Source organism: Perna viridis, chromosome 3, assembly GCF_037379345.1.
Source record: "Perna viridis isolate PV_CMFRI_1.1 ecotype Kerala chromosome 3, ASM3737934v1, whole genome shotgun sequence".
In the NCBI taxonomy this organism is placed as follows: domain Eukaryota; kingdom Metazoa; phylum Mollusca; class Bivalvia; order Mytilida; family Mytilidae; genus Perna; species Perna viridis.
Window position 1 is genome coordinate 2798106 of NC_142447.1, and position 19928 is coordinate 2818033.

General features: G+C 31.5%; 1 protein-coding gene across 1 annotated transcript in view; it reads left to right on the forward strand.

The window, feature by feature from the left end:
• The window catches only part of LOC148620656 (G protein-coupled receptor GRL101-like), a 77794-nt gene that overhangs the window by 3085 nt on the left and 54781 nt on the right, over positions 1–19928 (forward strand). The window contains exon 2 of the mRNA XM_088574335.1: positions 18953–19120. Within this exon, the coding sequence (XP_088430461.1) occupies positions 18953–19120 (168 nt within the window). The remainder of the gene's footprint in view (positions 1–18952; positions 19121–19928) is intronic.

Consider the following 19928-nt stretch of genomic DNA (forward strand, 5'->3'; position numbering starts at 1 on the left):
TAGGGTTCAATTGTCGTTCATAAACGGAGCCACATGAATTAAGATACATACAAGCCCTATTCATGTAATCTGTATATCAATGAATCATGAATTTATTTGTTATTTAGCCATTACATCAAAATGCGAAGACAAGAGTGTTTTCCGCATTTTTTTCACAGTTAAGATTCATAAATGAATCATCCATTCAATTTATACATTTTTGTTAATTCGCATTGTCAACCATTTATGCCTTTATGTGAGGAAATGCAATGTCTTCCACATGTACATTTATTCATGAGAAATGCACTGTCTACCATATTTACGTTTATGCAGAAGATCGTGATGTACTAAGTCACTGATATCGATATGATAAAGATATCGCTCATGAGATAAACTTGACGTACAATTCTTGTAAAACGGCATTTCTATCAATGTGACGGTAAGTTATGCTGTTATAAAACAAAGCCAAGTTTTAATGACTTGATAAGATATACATAAACAACTACTTTATGGCACGTAGATACTCAAAAATAAAATGCAATTGGAATCGTATTGCTAAGAATGTCAAGATGCTCAATATTGAATCATGATGTTTTCTTATAGTAGTAATTATAACTGTAAAATTGATAAAGGATTTTTATCGACACATCTGACGGTTGAATTCAGAATGAATGATAATTTCATTCGCTTTCAATATTTCATCGTAATTATTTGACATTTTATCAAGTATGTCATCAGTTGCAAAATTGATTTCAAAATAAAATGTCATGTAATTTAATCCATTTGTATATCTCCAGTGCTCGCTATTCTTCTAATATTATACTAATACAAGTTAAAGATGTGAAACAAAAAACATTTTATAACGTTATTATCAGTACAATTTTAATTAATAGACTGACGTGGGTAAGTAATTGTTATATCAAAGGGAGGCAATCCCCTAAATTGTTCACGACCAGGTACACAGACAATATCTTCTAAGGAGGCAGATTTTTAGGTGGTATTAGACTATATATCCGAGAGAAAATAAAACAGAAATATTAGAATAACATAAGTCTATACAAAAATTAAAAAAAAAAGACGAAGAATATATCAAAAGATTATCTGCCAAACTACCAACTTTCCCATCTTTCTTCCCCCTTGATTTATACAGAAGCAACGAGTTTGTTTACAGGTTGTGGTCCTAAATTGCCAAATACAGTTTTATATGGCAAATTGTCTTGTTTTTTTCATCTACTTGCTTAACATTTAAATATGTGCATATCATCGTATACATTTTGCACATTTACTATGGAAAGTTGAATATTAAAAGGGACAAAGTTCCATAGGGGCAGGGAATGAGAATGAGTGAAAGGAATTTTGTATTGGAAAATGTGGAAGATAGCTTTATAGTGTTTATTTATCTTAAATTTGAAGGCCGTTTCCAGATAAAATTAACATCGTTAACTTTTTGACTCTGACATCGTTGTTATAAACAAAACCGAGATATTAGGTAAGTAGAACTTACTTCTTTGTCATAAATAAAGACAAGTTATTACGTAACACTGTATGTACATATTTTCCTTCATCATTATCATCATCACAATTAAATGCGTAAGATGATGTTACAGTAGAGTAATCAAGGGAAGGTTATAGCGATAATCAAAAGAATGTAATCCAGGGACAAAGACCAGACATGAAAAACAGACACACACAACAAAGAACATAAAGTAACTAAAATCATACACACAAAGTAACAAAAGTAAATGAGCAACTCTGATTCCACTAAAAACAGGAGTAGCTGTCGATTTCCTATCTCTGAAAAGTAGTAAAAAGTAGTTTATATCTATGAGTATAATGGTGTCTGGAATAGAAAAAAAATGAGGTTTAAAATCAATATTTATTGATTAAAATCAATATTTTGATCGTGAAAAATATGATAGTAAAATTATTTTTTATAATATAATTATATTAGCGACGAAAGTTATGGGGGGGGCAATAAGCATATAGATAAATTCTATGGGCAATAGGAAAAGCTGTGAACATGCAAAAATTGTACCATACGAAACCTGTAGATTGTGCCATACAAAGCCTGTATCTGATCAACCTTGTCAGTTTAGATAAAACATTGTATAAAGAATTTCTTTATGATACCAGTAAGTAAAACAAGTAATTGTTATTTGATAGAGTTTACACCTGTAAACCAGCAAGACAGTTCTTAATAACTGTGGTATCATTCAATCATCTCAGAATTGAAAGATAATACAGCAAACATACTTCATGTGCTGTATATTTGAATGACAATCTATCATATGCTTCCGTTCGAAATCTAGTTAAAAGTCATATGTACTTTAATAGATAAAAACCATATTTACAAAATATCCGTTGTGCTTATTTTCTGGTGTTCATGGTCCACTAACGTATTTGTGTATAAATTAAATCTAGTTATTACCATATAATCAAACGGTTATAACTTTTTATTTTTAACAAGCACCAACATTGAAGTATATCACTGTTTTTGTCTTTCTCATAACGTAATTTATACATCTATAACAAGTTTTAACAATATACATTTTCGTTTCATAAATTTGTGTTCAAAACAGATAATAGAGATATGGCATATCTAAAATAACATTTGATATTTCTGATATTTGTCTTTTTCTAAACACATCCATTAATCAGAGATCATGGGACTATTTTGTATGTCATGACTGTTTGTTATATACTTGTTCCGTCCCTTTATTTTCCAAAAATTTTCTCATTTTTAACATAATTTACGTTCTAAATTCTTCCATTATTAACGCCTTTGTATTTTTCCGGTATTTCATATCGCGTATCTGAACTATGGCAAATACAGTGGAAAATTCATGTCCAAACCGAAACCCTTTTGGACTGTGAGAACTTAAGCGCCAGTCCCTGTAACAATTGGGCAGTGGGTGAAACTTGGAATGAAAAAAAAACATCATTTTGATAGTGTTATTTGATATTTGTACCATCAGAATAAAGGCAATAAGGCATAATTTTCCATATGCTCTTAGTTATAATTTCATTTGAATGCACTGAAAATCAACATTTTAAGGGCAGACAACTCTGTCGAAAACCTCATTTTTCTAACATTTTATTGAAAAATTTCTTAGCAAAGCCAGTGATGCAGAGATTAAAGAATAGTCTTTCAAATACCGAAAGTATCCTTTAGTGATATTACATTGTCAGATCGGTCTGATTTTTTGTCTGATGATCTTACAAAAACTTCCACTTAAAAAAAGACCGGTTTACACAGGTTATCTGTACCTGTTTATTCCGGTTTTTGTTTCGACATGACTTATTGTACATTCATTCATAGACATTATTTTTAGCCTGACATTATGATATACGATAACTACTTAAGATCTGATTGAGTTAAAAGTTTCCAATACAAATAACTTGATTTAAGGCTCAGTATCACCTTTCCAAAAGGTTTGCTTTATTATGTATGTATGATTTTAGTTACTTTATGTTTTTTGTTGTGTATGTCTGTTTTCCATGTCTGGTCTTTGTCCCTGGATTACATTCTTTTGATTACCACTATAACCTTGGTTCCCTTGATTACTCCTTCAACATGATTTCCCTCTGACTACAGGCAAGCATGTGCATTAGAGTATAATCTAAAACAAACCTGGGTCCATATTATTAAAACTCATTTTCATTTTCTGTTTTAAAATATTTAAGATCCAAAATCAACTAAGTTGAGATAATGTTTTGAGATGTTCTCCATTCATTAAAATTAAACTCTATCCAAATTGCTGGTCAATAGAAGAACAATAACCACATTTACAAAATAGGTAATTTAAACTTTTTAAAGGAGAGCATCTTACTAAGTAAATCTCTTTTTGTTTTTTATTTTATTATCTCATGCAGAACTGATAAAATAGCTAAGCAAATGTCAGATCAGTTTTTAATTTAAGTTTACATAGCTATAATGTAACTTTCTCATATATAGGGCATGCTATGCCATACAGTCTTTAAAATACACAGGTTTGTTTGTAGTCTGAAGGAAGTTTGTGGTAAAATAGAGCCCATATTTGTTAAAAAAGTAATGACGAACATTACACAGACGAACAATCTTGCGGAATTTGATAACTGACAGTCACATTAGCTACGATCACCAATGTGCTAACAAAAGATTGAATACTAAGATTAATTGTCACTACATGTTAGTTACCATACATATTCAATCTCACCTCATTTGTGAGGTATAAATCTTATTCAAGAAACTTATTAGAAATATTTTGTTTTTTTCCTTGATTAAATTAAGTGTGATGTACTCATATCCTTCATGATAAGCGTCGTGTCGGTCTTCATCTCGCTTAAATGACATGAATGACGAAATAGCTATATATAAGACTGTTAAAAGTATCACTCCAAATAAAACCAAACAAACAGTGCAAATAAGTAACTTGTTTACAGGCCTTTTTTACCAAATATTTAAATTATCACTTTAAAAGAATTAACAAAAACAGTGCTTGTAATTTTATAATTGAATTCTTTGATCTCAGAACATCTACAAACATTAAAACAAACTCAACCCATCGTGTATAAACTTTTTTATATAGAGAAATAGTTAATCATAAAGGGTTAAACACAGTGCTTTCATGTTTTTTTTTATTTTATGAGTGTTTTTAATCACATTGCTGTCTGCAATTTATATCTTACATAACTAGGAGTATAACAAAATCACTTTTGCAATACATAATATGATTATATCATCAGTAAGTTTGTTGTGTCCGCTTTAATATGTAGCAACAATATTGATAAGAAGGAATTTCCAAGTGTCAAGCAGAAAAAATCTGTGACAAATTAAAACGACAACGGATAAAGAACAAGTAACGACTATAAACCTAGCTCCGAACAGCGTCTCAAGACCTTACAGACAGCATTCTTCGATACTACCAGAATTCTGCAAAGTTGGTAGGTCTGGTTTTACCCGACGTTATCCGATTTAAATAATATCCTAGAATTTCGAAAGGCCTCTCTTCAGCGATTAGTAAAAGAGAAAACAAATCCATATGCCCTCTTACAAAGCTAGCTAAAAGAAGATACACAGATACGAGTGGTTTGAACCCCATTTAAACCTGAAAAAAATCAGGTGTTCTGAATGTTTTTGCCTTTGAAAAAAAAATTCGATATTCGCTATGTTATGAATTTATACAGTAATCTCTAGTCAATGAATTCAAGGTAACCAAGACTGTAAAACAATATTGTTTTGTCTGCAAAAAAAACCACTTTTAAGCATAAACATATATTACGTGTAACTTAAAAAACCCAGAGATGTCATTGCATTTCTTATAGATATAAAAACAAATATTTCGAGAAAGATATAAAGCAACGTCTCAATGGTTTTCATGAAAAAACTGTACCATCTTTGTCTGAGGTTTGTAAGTTATGGCCAGATGGAGAGAATCTAAAACCATGCAGCAGTACCGATGTTCTTTGTTGTGTATGTCTGTTTTCCATGTCAAGTCTTTGTATTACATTCTTTTGATTACCGCTATAACCTTGGTTCTCTTGAATAGTCTTTGATTACCGCTATCACCTTGGTTCTCTTGATTACTCTTTGATTACCGCTATCACCTTGGTTCCTTTGATTACTGTTTGATTACCGCTATAACCTTGGTTCTCTTGATTACTCTTTGATTACCACTATAACCTTGGTTCCCTTGATTACTCTTTGATTACCGCTATAACCTTGGTTCTCTTGATTACTCTTTGATTACCGCTATCACCTTGGTTCTCCTGATTACTCTTTGATTACCGCTATCACCTTGGTTCTCCTGATTACTCTTTGATTACCGCTATCACCTTGGTTCTCCTGATTACTCTTTGATTACCGCTATCACCTTGATTCCCTTGATTACTCTTTGATTACGGCTATCACCTTGGTTCTCTTGATTACCGCTTTACCCTTGGTTCTCTTGATTACTCTTTGATTACCGCTCTAACCTTGGTTCCCTTGATTACTCTTTGGTTACCGCTATTACCTTGGTTCCCTTGGTTACTCCTTGATTACTGTGTTTAAGTGTTGTTTATTTCAGAGGTACATATGCTGTAGATTTATGGACCTAACAAGACGGTCAAAGGTCATACTATACTAGTGTTATACAAAATTCACCCATTTATGATAAGTTTTCTCTTATTAAACACTAGACTAAAACGAATAAATTCTTAATAAAAACAAGAAACTACAAAACTTGTTTTCACCATATCTCAGATTTCCTGTTATTTCAAGTTCTGTTTCAAACATTTCTTTTCAAAAGCATATTGCATTTAATATGTAAAGACCAACTGCTTCAAACGTTTTGTGAGGTTTTAGTAAGCCTTGAACTTTGTACCCGACAATTCGATTCGTTATTCAACCAGATTTGTTTTTAATTTTAAAATATTACATGTAAACATGCAGGAGGTCTTAAATTACCCTAACTATCAATTGTATTACATGTACGTCAGATCTTAAATTATTTCACAATTACATCATTCGTGTATGGCATCAAACACGTGCTTCCACTATTTGTTCAAATTTCCCATTTATCTTTGTTTTTTTTTCTTCAGGCAGATCTTTTTTAATCGAAGCAAATGTTTGCAATATTCATTCCTGTTTATTGCTTAACTCGATTATCTGAATGACTATTTAAATTATTTAAAATGATTTTTTCTATGGCATGATATCATATTTTTAATTTCATACATGTACAGTTGAATACCCCTTTTACGATGTTGTTTTTTTCAAACTTAAAATCAACATTTTAGGAATTGAAAGCTTGTTATATAGGTTACAGACCACCAATTCAACCAATGAGCATTTGGAACGTGCGCAAAAATAGTCCTACGCAGAAATTACCCCTGTTCCTCATAGTGCTGTGAAAAAGTTCTCATCTCATTTAAAAAATTTAAACAGTTTCTGAAAGGAAAAACATTTCTGTACATTTTATAGGTGCATTTTGCTTCTTGTGATGTGAAGCCTAATCTCCATAATGATTTCTAAATATACCCCTATCTTGTGAAAACACTGGGATTTCCCATGCTATTTATAGACACTTCACTTCCGGTGACCAGTACTGCACTGCAAGTCTGCTAACCCCACATGTCATTCTGAGGATTGTGAGCTGACATATGTAGAATCATGCTGATTATAGTCCTCTGCAGGTTAAAGTTAAGGTAAAGTCCAGAGAAGCCATTGAATATTGTGAAATTAGCATAGAAGCCTATGGGAAGTGGAATTAGTGGTTTTTAGCCTTAAGCTTAGGCCATGGCAAAATGAAAAGTTTCTTGGAATAGCTTTAAACTACTTGAAGATCTTGTAAACTTTGCTATGAGAGGAATACACTACAAAAAAGTTATAGGTCCAAATTATGGAAAATTGGTCTTTTTGGCTGAATTTTATGTCCTATCTTGTGAAAAGTGTAGAAAATTTAGTACAAATATCAAATATTAAACTTTGAGGGCTATATTTACCTAAATATGGTGGTAATCAGCACTTGAAATCAAGTTTTGTGTAAATTTGAGCAAAAATTTGATTAGAAATGAGGAAAAACTCACTTTCATTACTGCGGTTAAGGACATGTAAGCATTTCCCTATGGCAACATGGAAAATCCATTTTTGAGTACTTTTTTTGCTTTAGGTGCCCTTTACTTGTCATGTTTTATTGTGAAAACACTGTATTTACAAATTTAAAGCCAAAGATATCACCTTTTGCGAAAATTTAAAGATTTAGGGTTTTTGACATGTGATCAAGAAAAAGGGGGAGGCATGTCAGACATAAATTTTTAAAAATAGACCAATTTTTCAGAAAATGACTACTTTCAAAGGCTAGTTCTTTATTAATATTGTTCAAAAACAAGTTGTGATTGATTTTTTTTATTTGAAAAGTCAGAATAGTTCTTTGCAAATATTTAATGCATTTAAGTATGGTAGAATATTGTCACTTTTTTGCTCGCGCAACTTGGTTACCCTATATTTAAAAATCAAATATTTAAAAAAGTGCTTGTCACATTTCACTGAAACTTTGCAAATTCATTCAGTATGTTTATAGGAAGATACTTGTATAGTTATTTATTTTTTCTAAGACAGAAAGTGACTGTTTAGGTTACAGATCACCAATTCAACCAATGAGCATTTGGAACGTACGCAAAAATAGTCCTACGCAGAAATTACCCCTGTTCCTCATAGTGCTGTGAAAAAAGTTCTCATCTCATTTAAGAAATTTAAACAGTTTCTGAAAGGAAAAACATTTCTGTACATTTTATAGGTGCATTTTGCTTCTTGTGATGTGAAGCCTAATCTCCATAATGATTTCTAAATATACCCCTATCTTGTGAAAACACTGGGATTTCCCATGCTATTTATAGACACTTCACTTCCGGTGACCAGTACTGCACTGCAAGTCTGCTAACCCCACATGCCATTCTGAGGATTGTGAGCTGACATATGTAGAATCATGCTGATATATAGTCCTCTGCAGGTTAAAGTTAAGGTAAAGTCCAGAGAAGCCATTGAATATTGTGAAATTAGCATAGAAGCCTATGGGAAGTGGAATTAGTGGTTTTTAGCCTATATGGGTGGCAATCCGATAAGATGTCATATGCAAGCAGTAATCATTAGATTTAGGTCGGACATGGTACAAAGTGATATGTTTGGTTTGATCAAAATCGAGTTATAGTAGGGAAATAAAGTTCTACAATGGACTCCCACGCCTATAAAACTCTTAAGAAGTCGATTAGAAGTCCAGGCTGTTTAATTCTTATTCATGCCCAAACATTATTATACAAGATATTAGATGACTGTTGACAATTTGACAGTTTTTTTTTCAAGTCAGCTATTTTTGTAGGAAAGAATTTTTTCTTGGATGCAGGGTAGGGGATCACATTATTCTCAAATTTTAAAGGTATACGTAGAACTATATTAAATATATCATCAAGATTACAAAATAGTAGTATTTCATCCGAACTTCAAATGAATTGATTTTTATTTCTAACAATACATGACCCAAAGTCCATATATCCTTAGGGAGAAGGCTCAGTTAATAAAGGTACAACTAAATTACCTGACACTTAACCAATCAATAATCAAGTCAAGTCCAATAGTGATCCTGGCAAATTAGATATTAAACCACAATAGTCCTGACTTGCTACAACCATTTCAATCGAAATGGTGGGTTAAATCTAAGTTTTACAGAGCTGAACATCCCTCTTCCATTGGGGCGTGACAATACTAGTGGTGATTAAATAGCATTTGCATGCAATATGATATTGCTTTTAAGTATTTTAAGAGAGAAGGCACAGTTAAAGTATCCTTAGTGGAAAAGCTTACTTAATGTATCTTAAGGGAGAAGGCTCAGTTAATATATCCTAAAAGGAAAGAAGGCTTAGTTAAAGTGTACGTAGGAAGAAGGCTTAGTTGAAGTTTCCCTTGAAAGAAGACTTAGTTAAAGTATCTACGGGAGACTAATTAATTAAAGTATCCTACGGGAGAAGAATTAGTTAAAGTACCCTTATGAAGAAGTCATAGTTAAAGTATCCTTAGGAAGAAAGTTTAGTGAAGGATCTTCATTTAGAAGGCTTAGTTAAAGTATCCTATGGTAGCTATGGTAGAAAGTTTAGTTAAGGTATATTTATATACAAGGTTTATTCAAACTATTCCTAGGAAGAAAGTTTAGTTTAGTTTAGTAGGAATCTTTAGATAGAACGCTAAGTTAAAGTATCCTAAGGAAGTAGGCTTTGTTAAAGTATCCTTAAGAAGGAACTTTAATTAAGGGATTTTTATGTAGAAGGCTTAGTTAAAGTAGCATAAGGCGGAATGTTAAGTTAAGGGATCTTTAGGTACAAGACTTATCCTTATGAAGAAAGTTTAGTTAGGGGATCTTTAGGTAGAAAGTTTAGTTAAAGTATCGTTAGGGAGAAGGATTGGTTCATACTCCTAGTTTTTAGTTGAGTCCGAGTTGCTCATTTGCTTTTGTTAAATCCCTGGATTACATTCTTTTGATGACCGCTATAACCTTAGTTCCCTTGATTACTCTTAAACTATCCTTAAAAGGAGTGCTTAGGTAATGTATCCTTAAAAGGAATACTTAGTGAAAGGGTCTTAAGATAAAAGGCCTAATTTATATATCCTTACGAAGAAGAATTCTTTAAAAACTCTCATAAAAAATCATTTTAATTTTAATATCATGTTTTTTTTTCTTTCTTTTATTTTTTATTTGTAACAGATTTGGTTTCACCTCAATGAGACCTCTCCATGGAGTTTGTAATGTAAACATCATATTATTTTTTCTGCCGCAAATTCAGCGTAGCAAAAGTATCAAAACCGTTCACCAACTTTAAAAAAAAAACATTTTTAAAAAAAATTTCTATTCAATTACTTGCAAGAAGCAAAAATGAAGTATAATTGAGAGCACAAATTAACACTGCCAGAAAACGCTAAAAAGTTTTATTGTTTATGAAAACAACAGAAGTGTTAGTCATAGAGTGCTCATTGTACATTTTACATTTTTATATCGACATAATTTCCCAAGATAGTGTCTTAAAACATTTGATACTGGCCACCCTTTCATGGATCAATAATAATGTGGTATATATTTCTTTTTTTATATTCCATTGATGCGCATGTCTTCAAATTATATATAAGTTGTCATAACCTATAATAGTAATATAATTATTAAGAGGGAAACAGTGAGATCTGTCTAAACCAGACACATTTTAGACTTTGGTTGGTTTAAGACAAGATTTTGGTCAACCAAATTTCATATAACGTGATATAAATATACTTTAAAAAGTGTCTGGTTAACAAAGGTTTATGGATTGTTTATGGTTCGTATTAGACAGGTTTCATTGTATTATAAAAAACATCTATGTATTATGTTTTTTGTGGTTCTGCCTATTGATCTTATTTTTGTTAAAACGATAAATTAAGTGAGTTTTCTACCTTTATCTGGCTGTATATTTAAGGCACACGTTCTAACATTTTGATGTCCAAACTCTAATTCAACTTCCGTTAAATAAGCAATGAAAAATCGTTAATTTCCGTCTTTTTTGTTTTTAATTTCCTCTTGAATGACTTCCAAAACAATTTGTTGAAAACATGTAAATAAACTAAAAGGATAACGATTGTGACCTCATTCAAAAACTCAAAAGTCTAAATAAAAATAATTATGAAAGGATAAACAAATTGACAAAAGCATAAGTAAACTTAAAAATGACCAACATCTAACTATAAACCAGTATCTACGGCAGGATAATATTCTTTGTTTTCAGCTGTGTTATTGCTAGCTGTATAAATATGACGTAACGCATAGTAAAAACAATATATCTTCGCATTTAAAAATAAGCATGTGATGTGATATATACGATTTTGACATGAAGGCAAAAGTTTCAAGGTGTCGTAACGATGCTTTTAGTCATAATTTGTTTTCTGTTGACAATATATAGAGCAAAGGAGGGTTTAATACGAGACATTTCCATCTATATTTCGCTAATATAGTTTTGCAATGATTGTAACCACTTCATTGTAGCTTGATTTAGATAATAAGACTCTATCATGCAAATTACACTTTCATTAAGTATGGGAGCCTCGTAATATGAACGGTGTAGATTTAAATATCTACGTCACAGATGTTTCAAAATTGATTTAAATAAGTTTTCAGTTGCTTTCTTGATGCATTGAATACATTTGAGCCAAGAAAGACCATGTTGAGAATTATGATGTGTCACCCCTTACCTGATTCTTACACAGAATGGTACTTAAGGAGGTAGACCTAGGGCACACAACTCCTAAAAATCATTGGAACGTTTGTATTTATTTATTTAAAAGCAATTACCTTTGAGATGAGATTACTTTCAATGCCTCTAGATCTATATCCTGCAAACACAATGTGACTCACAATCCTTAGTATTCTGTACAGTTACTTTCTGATTGATCTATAGATTTTATAACGAAACTTCTTATTTGCAGTTACATTCACATTGTAAACACCTTTCGCATAATCATGTGGTGATCGCGATAATGTGTGGATCATATGTCCTATTCAACGCAAAGGCATTATAGTATCAATTAGCTGATATCCAGAAGAAGGCAGGTGCTCATACATTAAATACACTATAGTTAATAATACAATATCTGTAATTAACAAATAATCCTTATGATAGCTGCAAAATGCAAAAGAAATGGTTTTACTTAGGAGGCAAAATCAAATAATTCTAATACATAGGTTGAAACGATAGGAAGAAATAAAAAAAGATTAAAAACGATGGATCATCCGGCGTTGTTTTTGCCTGCACCTTCTATTACAATATTTTATAATAATTGACAGTAAAGGCCTTTTTTATACGGATGCACCTGGTCCATACTCCCACGTTTTAGTGATGTCCGAGTTGCTCATTTACTTGTGTTGTTTTGTACGTATTATATGGTTATTTTATGTATTTTGTTGTGTGTGTCTGTTTTCTGTGTCTGGTCTTTATCCCTGGATTACGTTCTTTTGATTTCTGCTAGCAACTTCCTTCCCTTGATTACTCTTTTATGTACATATCATTTTTTTTAAATTCTTATCCTTTGCTTTCCTTTTTTTCCTTGTTTAGTACTTATCCTATATTCTTTTTATAACAATTTCCTTGCTTTCCTTTAAACAGTTTCCTAAATTAAAGAAATGAAAATAATCTATTATGAAATACCAGAGATTATCTCAGCCAATTAAAAACACGACACTATTTTCAGGAATTGAAATAAAATCATAAAAGCCACGTGTTTCATTTTTGTTTTATTTTGTCGTTTTTGTTCTTTTTTTTTTTGTTTCATTCTATATGAAGGGATGAAGGGACGTAACACAATTTCCGAACTGATAAAACAGGCAGTAATCAAAAGGAAATGTCTAAAGGAAAGTCTGTATAACGAATGGCAATATCATGGTAAAAACTGGAAAGTTGGAAACCATCCTAATGATCTTGACTTGGTACAGGTGTTCAAAAATGAAAGGTGGGTTAAACCAGGTTTAGAGCGCTCTAAAACTCCAGCTTCTATTACGGTTCATTTTATCTGGTATATTTCAACATATAAATTCAGATAATAAAAATATAGTGTCAGTATCCATATAATTTCAGGTCTAACCAGTAATCCTTCAAGTATTCGAACCAGATATATATATATATATATAACTGACATGTTTTTAAATTAAATTTCAGTTTTTTTCTAAGCAAGGCTTGATGAAGTGTAAATTAGGTCTTTATTTGGATGATCAATCTGTATTGACTTGTTTAGAGACTGTCTAGCTCCATTCATATTATAGATGGAGAGAACTGATAGCAATAAAAACCTTATTGGGCGCAATTTGTCTCTATTCTAAAATAGTCAACAAATTTGACACAATGTTATGAAGAAGTCTTGTTTTCTTATTATATGTTTTATATAGTTATAGTACAGTGGGATGTCTATTTCACTGAAACAGTGGTTTTGTCGTTTCAAATGCAGACTCTTGGTATCAGAAATTTCTCACCGTTTAATTTAGACAAATAGACTGCTTTTGGTTTTTTTTGACCGTTTGGTATTGTTATTGTCTCTGTGACATATTCCTCGTTTCCACTTACTGCTTTAATCCATAAACACGACATGTTGGCACAATAACCTTCAAATTAAACTACCTCTGCTGCAATTGAAAAGTTAAAACCCATCAAATTGGAAAAAAATTAATCGGAACGAAACAAAATATAAAAACTCGTTTAGATTTATCAATATAAAATTGGTTTAAAAAATCATATTACTCTATTTACAAATCAAAATGTTCAGTTTCAATTAACTGTATGTTTCACTGGAAAGTTAATCAGGCACGAGAACCATGGCTTGAAACAAGATCATGCGTACAACCTATACTCAGAAACATACATTTGCTTTTATTAAGATTCAAAATGATGTTTGAATAGCTTTTCAAATTCTATTTCGTCTTCAAACCATTTTGTTCTGACTTTAGAGCTTAAGGCTGTTATATAAATACTCGGAAAACCAATTAACAAATTAATTGCGAAACACATTAATTGTCTCAAGCCTTCTGTTTGTTGATTTCGTTCGAAATTACATAATATTGAAAGTTAATCTTGATTTTAACAAAAAATAGCATATTGCTTAGAAGAGATTTTATTGAAAAAGTAAAAAAACTGTTTATAGAACCAAATTTTTATTGTTAAGCTTAATCGCTTGGACATCGAATTCCCTGTTGTGCATGTGTTTATTACTGTACACAATCAAAAGAAATTTTAGTACAGAAATGTCCTATAAAACTTTATAAAATATCACATGCATATCACTTGAAAAACAGCAACATATAAAATGTACATGAACTGATATACTATAATTCAGTAACCGTTTTTTCTGTGGATTGATTTTGTCTTTCCTTAAAATTAAATTATTTTTGCTATTAAATTGGTAAAAAAGAGCAAAAAAGAGTAGTTGTCCGTTGTTTTTACTACAATTGTTTAGTTTCATTTCTGGGACTTTATAAACATAGTATCGGCTTTATAATGGATTTTTTTTCAGTGTTAATTATTTTACCCACAGTGTCAACTAAATAAACTGTTTCAGTCAAAACTTTAATGTGAGGCGTTACATTATGTACTGCGTATTTTTTTCTACCCAAAACATGTTACATTAGCTGAAGACTGACATTATGAGCAACTCGGCAGATTTTTTATAGAAAAAAACAGAGGATGCTTACCCTACCAGTACACCTGGTCCATGCTCCCATTTTTGTGAGGTCCAGGTTGCCCATTTACTTTTGTTTCTTTATTGTTTTTTTTTTTTGTTTTTTGTTTTGTTTTTTGTTATTTAATGTTCTTTGTTGTGCTTGTCTGTTTTCCCTGTCTAGTCTCTATATGTTGATTTCCGCTCAAATCTTGGTTTCTGATTATTCTGTCATATTTTGACAAAGTTAAACTTCAATTTCCAACTTTAGTGAGAATTTCATACGTTCATTCATTAACCACTTTATTGAAAAATTGTGATAAATGCACTCTGGTCCATGGTATAGTGCTAAACAAACCCAGGTCCATGTAAACATGCGAAATCGCCTTCTCAAAACGCACTTTTACTAGAAATACTCATTTATTTGACATCTAAAATAGAATCATATGGGAAACATCAATTTACAGAATCCTGACGATTTAACTTGAAGGCTAGTTATTGAGCACAATGAAGTGTAAATAGACATTTGCAAACTAAAGAACTCTCTTTGGTATTAAAGCAATTGCTTTCTATAAATCGGACAAAACAGCGAACTTGCTATCGAATTGTTTTTGTTTGTTTGTAGTTTTGGTTTTGATTTTGGTTTTGTTTGTTTTTTTGTTTGCATGTTTTGTTTGTTTATTTGTTTTTTGTTTGTTTGTTTGTTTGTTTGTTTTGTTTTGTTTTTATTTTGACGTTCGATATATACTTCCTGTTCCTCGTGAATATCTAAAAATTAATTTGTTGTAGTTTTTACTTGTATATCATTATTTCATCTTGAACATGACGCACCTTCCCCACAAAGTTCAAAAGTGTTTGTTTATCTCGTGTTAATATATTGTAATGTATTTATTTCTTTTTTTTATTTTCAATTACCTAATGTTCATATCTTCTGTAGTTTTAATCGCTGATTTTACCGATTTGACTGGAGGCAATGTTATGTGCCCCGTTTATGATGAAATGTCCTGCAAATAATGAACTGTATTGGAAGCGGGAATTCTAGTACGCTATACAACCTGGTTTAACCCACCTCTCAGTTTGAAATGCCTGCACCAAGTCAAGACCATGTTGTGGTTTCCAATTTTCCAGTTTTTTTATCCTGATATTACCATTTGTTATACAGACTTTCCTTTTGACCTCTGCCTAGATTTTATCAGATCGAAAATTGTATTTTTACCCTACATTTTACGCTCTCCAATATGAACACGACTTTTTACACTATTTTTATGCTACTTAACATGGAATGAACAACTCGATAAATGGTTTTGGACGAGAGTCGTAGTTGCTCACTAGTTATAGTTTTCCTCCTGAGTAACTTATTTCTTCGTGTTGCTTGTTGAGTATATCACTGTTACGAATATGTCTTTACTGTAACACCCAAATTTCTTTTTCCCTTTATTTCTCATTTATCATAAAGAATGAGCTGAAATTTATAGGCAATATATATATCATTGAATGTGCGTTGATTTCAATGTTGTTATGATTTGTACAGGATTTTTAGAATTCTTATTAACTTTCATGCCATGCCTTTAGAGAATTACAGTTAATGACATTTGCGATGTCAGACATGCTTTCAATATTTTAAAAGTATATGAGAGTTTATGGTAGGAAATTGTAAAAACAATGGCGATGCCTTCAACAATATATAGCGTTATTTGCTGTATTAGATACAAGCTTATTCCGGATCTTGAAGATATGTGGTATGATTAATATTGTTTACATATGGGAATTCACACTTTCTATCTTTTTTCATAAAACATTGTAATGCATATATAGAACGTTTGACTGTATTACTAATATTTTGTTTTCAGACACGATGGATCTATGGTCTGTATCAATTCAATTACACTTCTTCAATCGTTCTATTTAAGCAGTAAAAATGCACACTCCGATACTGACTGAATACTGAATAAAACTCTGCGTTGTGACATTCAAGGATTGTTTTTAAGTAGCACTCCACATAAGAACCATACACAATGTGATTTATGGATGGAAAGCCTTCATATTTTTATTTTTGATATTTTGTTTCAAATGTAATAGTAAACAGAAATTAACATGTGGCTTTATATAGCCCTTGTTCTTAGGATATAATAAATCATATAGAATGCACTGTAGAATTCAAAATTTATAGAGATAACTCTGTAAAGGACACTTAAATACAATAGAAACTGTTGGATTTTCAATGTAGATTATCTCCTAAGACAGATTAGAATGTTTAATAAAACATTTCATAATATGGATCTATAAAGCAACTAAAAAACAAAAATAAAAATGTGTATCATTTTTTTTTGGGGGGTGTATTACATATTACATAATTTGCATAATTTTTACAAAGACTATTACATAATTTTTTACCAGAAGTTTATTACTTCATATACGTAACCAACTTTGGGGCAATGTACAATTTATGAACCGCAAAGCATAAGGCACGATTAGAAGTTTATATAAACATCATTATATTAAGTTAATATCTGAGAATGACCCATCTAGGTTTTGAGTATTAATGTAGACTTGATATACATGTACACATATTGAACAAAATCTAAGTTGAAGATATTAGTTCTAAATGCATTCCTTTAGAAAATGTGATAGCATTTACTTGAGAATGATTTAACTCGTCAATGCACATTTTCCAGAATATGCATTGGCTTTCAAAGTTTTTTACAATTATTTTTGGTTGACATTTCTGTTTTAATTTGCTTTGAAATCGGATTATTAGAATGAAAACTCTGAGTGTAACGCTTCACACCTTCTTTGGATGAAGGTGTAATCTAATAAGTATCCGATTTCACACGTGACATGAGAAATCCATTGATTGTTTTAATCTGTGAAATGTCAATTTATTTGAAATTGAGAAAATGTGCATTGACAAGTTCCAGTAAATCGATAACCCGGATAACCCCAAGGGTCGGATGCAAAAGGATAAATGATAAAAATTAATGCCAGAAACACCTGTCTTTGTTGAATTGTTGATAGTTTTGTTTTGCTTGTGTTTTTTTTCCGAACACTTATTGAATTATTTTCAAGCCGCAAAATGCCACATACATGAATCATAAGATTATGATATAAACCGAGAGTGGTTATCGTATGATATTATCACATGATTTTTTTCTCTCAAATATTTGATAATCATATATAAACAATACAATTTTATACATATGAGAATCATGTTATTGTCATATGTGATTATCCCATAATTCTTTTACGAATCGAACACATATAATTATGTGGCATAAGTGGCAGTGTTGGCTGTACCGCCAACGGAAAAGAAACATCATAAGACAACACAACTCGATGAAATTCTAGATCTGCAGCTTGATTGCAAAAGATAAAATAAAAAAGAATAACTCCAAAAACTCTCAAGCAAGATTGGCAGATAAAGTTAATATTTTTAGCAATTGTTTATTCATTTCAGTTGCAATTATATAATAATATGAAACTTGAGGTAGTTGTTATAAAAGGGTGTGTATGATTATATCAGAAGAGCCAAAATAAATGTTTATAAATCTAAAATGGGTTCAAACATATTGAAAGTCTTTTGGATAATTAAGTGCGATTCTATTGAGAGTCAATTTAACAACAAACATTAATACTTTTATACTCCAAACTAATCAAGTAATGAAACACTAAAATTGGTATTTGAACAAATTCTTCTGTACGTTTGATTTTTTAACAATTATTGGCGATGAAAGTATAGTGATATACAATTCAAAACTCGACTAAACTGAGACGTGGTGACCTGTTTTGGGGTAACTGAAGCAAAACATAATAATGCTTATCTTTAATAAAAGAGGATGGGGCTACCTAGTATAAACAAAAGAATCGTGCATGAATATAAAAATCCATTATAACAGAAAAAGCCGAAAATATATTTAAATTTATCTTGCCTTCATATGTAACGTAACTATTTTTTATTGTAATGTGCGGTAACACAATGACCTAGATATCTTTAACATGCAATTTTACAAACACTTTAATGGCCATTTTTTGGATGCAATTAGGTATAAGTACTTGGATAATGGAATAAAATACACGTTTTTTCTTCATGTGCTAAACATAATACACATTTTGCCTGATTTTTAGACAGAGAAGGACTTAAATATTAGCAAAAACTGAATTCATGGTAAGTTTGATCTTTGGTTAATGACACTCAAGTGTGAAACAACCAAAGTCACCCTTAAGCCCATGTAAGTGATCAAGTATCATCAAGATGATACCAAACCAATCTCAAATCTTTATCGGTTTCATCATTTCTATTTGTAGCTTCTTGTCAATACTTTAATGAAGAACTGACAGCAAAAGAGTACGTTAAATGTGACGGTGAGGTATTCTTCTGTGATAACGAACAACAGGAATGTCTTTCCAGGGACAAACTTTGTAATGGTGTGAACGAATGTAGTAATGGGAGGGACGAAAGCGTTGAGGAATGTGGTAAGTGTAATGAGGCTCTTTAGAATATCTCATGTGAGTATCTATTTACAGTGTACTGGAAGAGTAATCAAGGGAACCAAGGTTATAGCGGTAATTAAAAGAATGTAATCCAGGGACAAAGACCAGACATGGAAAACAGATATACACAACAAAGAACATAAAGCAACTAAAATCATACATACAAAGTAACAAAAGCAAATCAGCAACTCGGACTCCATTAAAAACTGGGAGCATGGACCAGGTGCACCGGTAGGGTAAGCGTCCTCTGCTTTTCTAGAAACACCCGCCGAGTTGCTCATAAAAAGTCCGGGGTAGACAAACGAGGAAAGAAAAACTATGGCCCGTTGAATAAATCAGTTTTCATGGTGAAGATGGATACACCATAACAATCCACTAGTTCATGATGCGACCATAAAACTTCTGTAGTGATGACTTCTAGTTCTAGTGCGATACAAAAAAAAAGAACTTGTATAATAAATATTGATATTATTGTTCCACTGATTCCCCCAACGATTGTACTTTTATTGCCATGAGTATATTCTTCGATTTCTTGCGCAAGCCTGATGCCAAGCCTTCCTCTACAAAACCTTAACTCAATTGTAGGCAATTGCATGCATTTTCCCACTCGCATCCACACTCTGACGAAATTAGAGAGCTTGAAAAAGTTATACAGATATTATTTACTTTCATGCTCACCTTCTTAAAGCAGGGAACACTATTATGATACCACAATGCTATAGTCTATAATCGCCATCATGGTCTTGTCGACCACGGTGATATGCATATCTTAGGAAAACCTAACTTACGT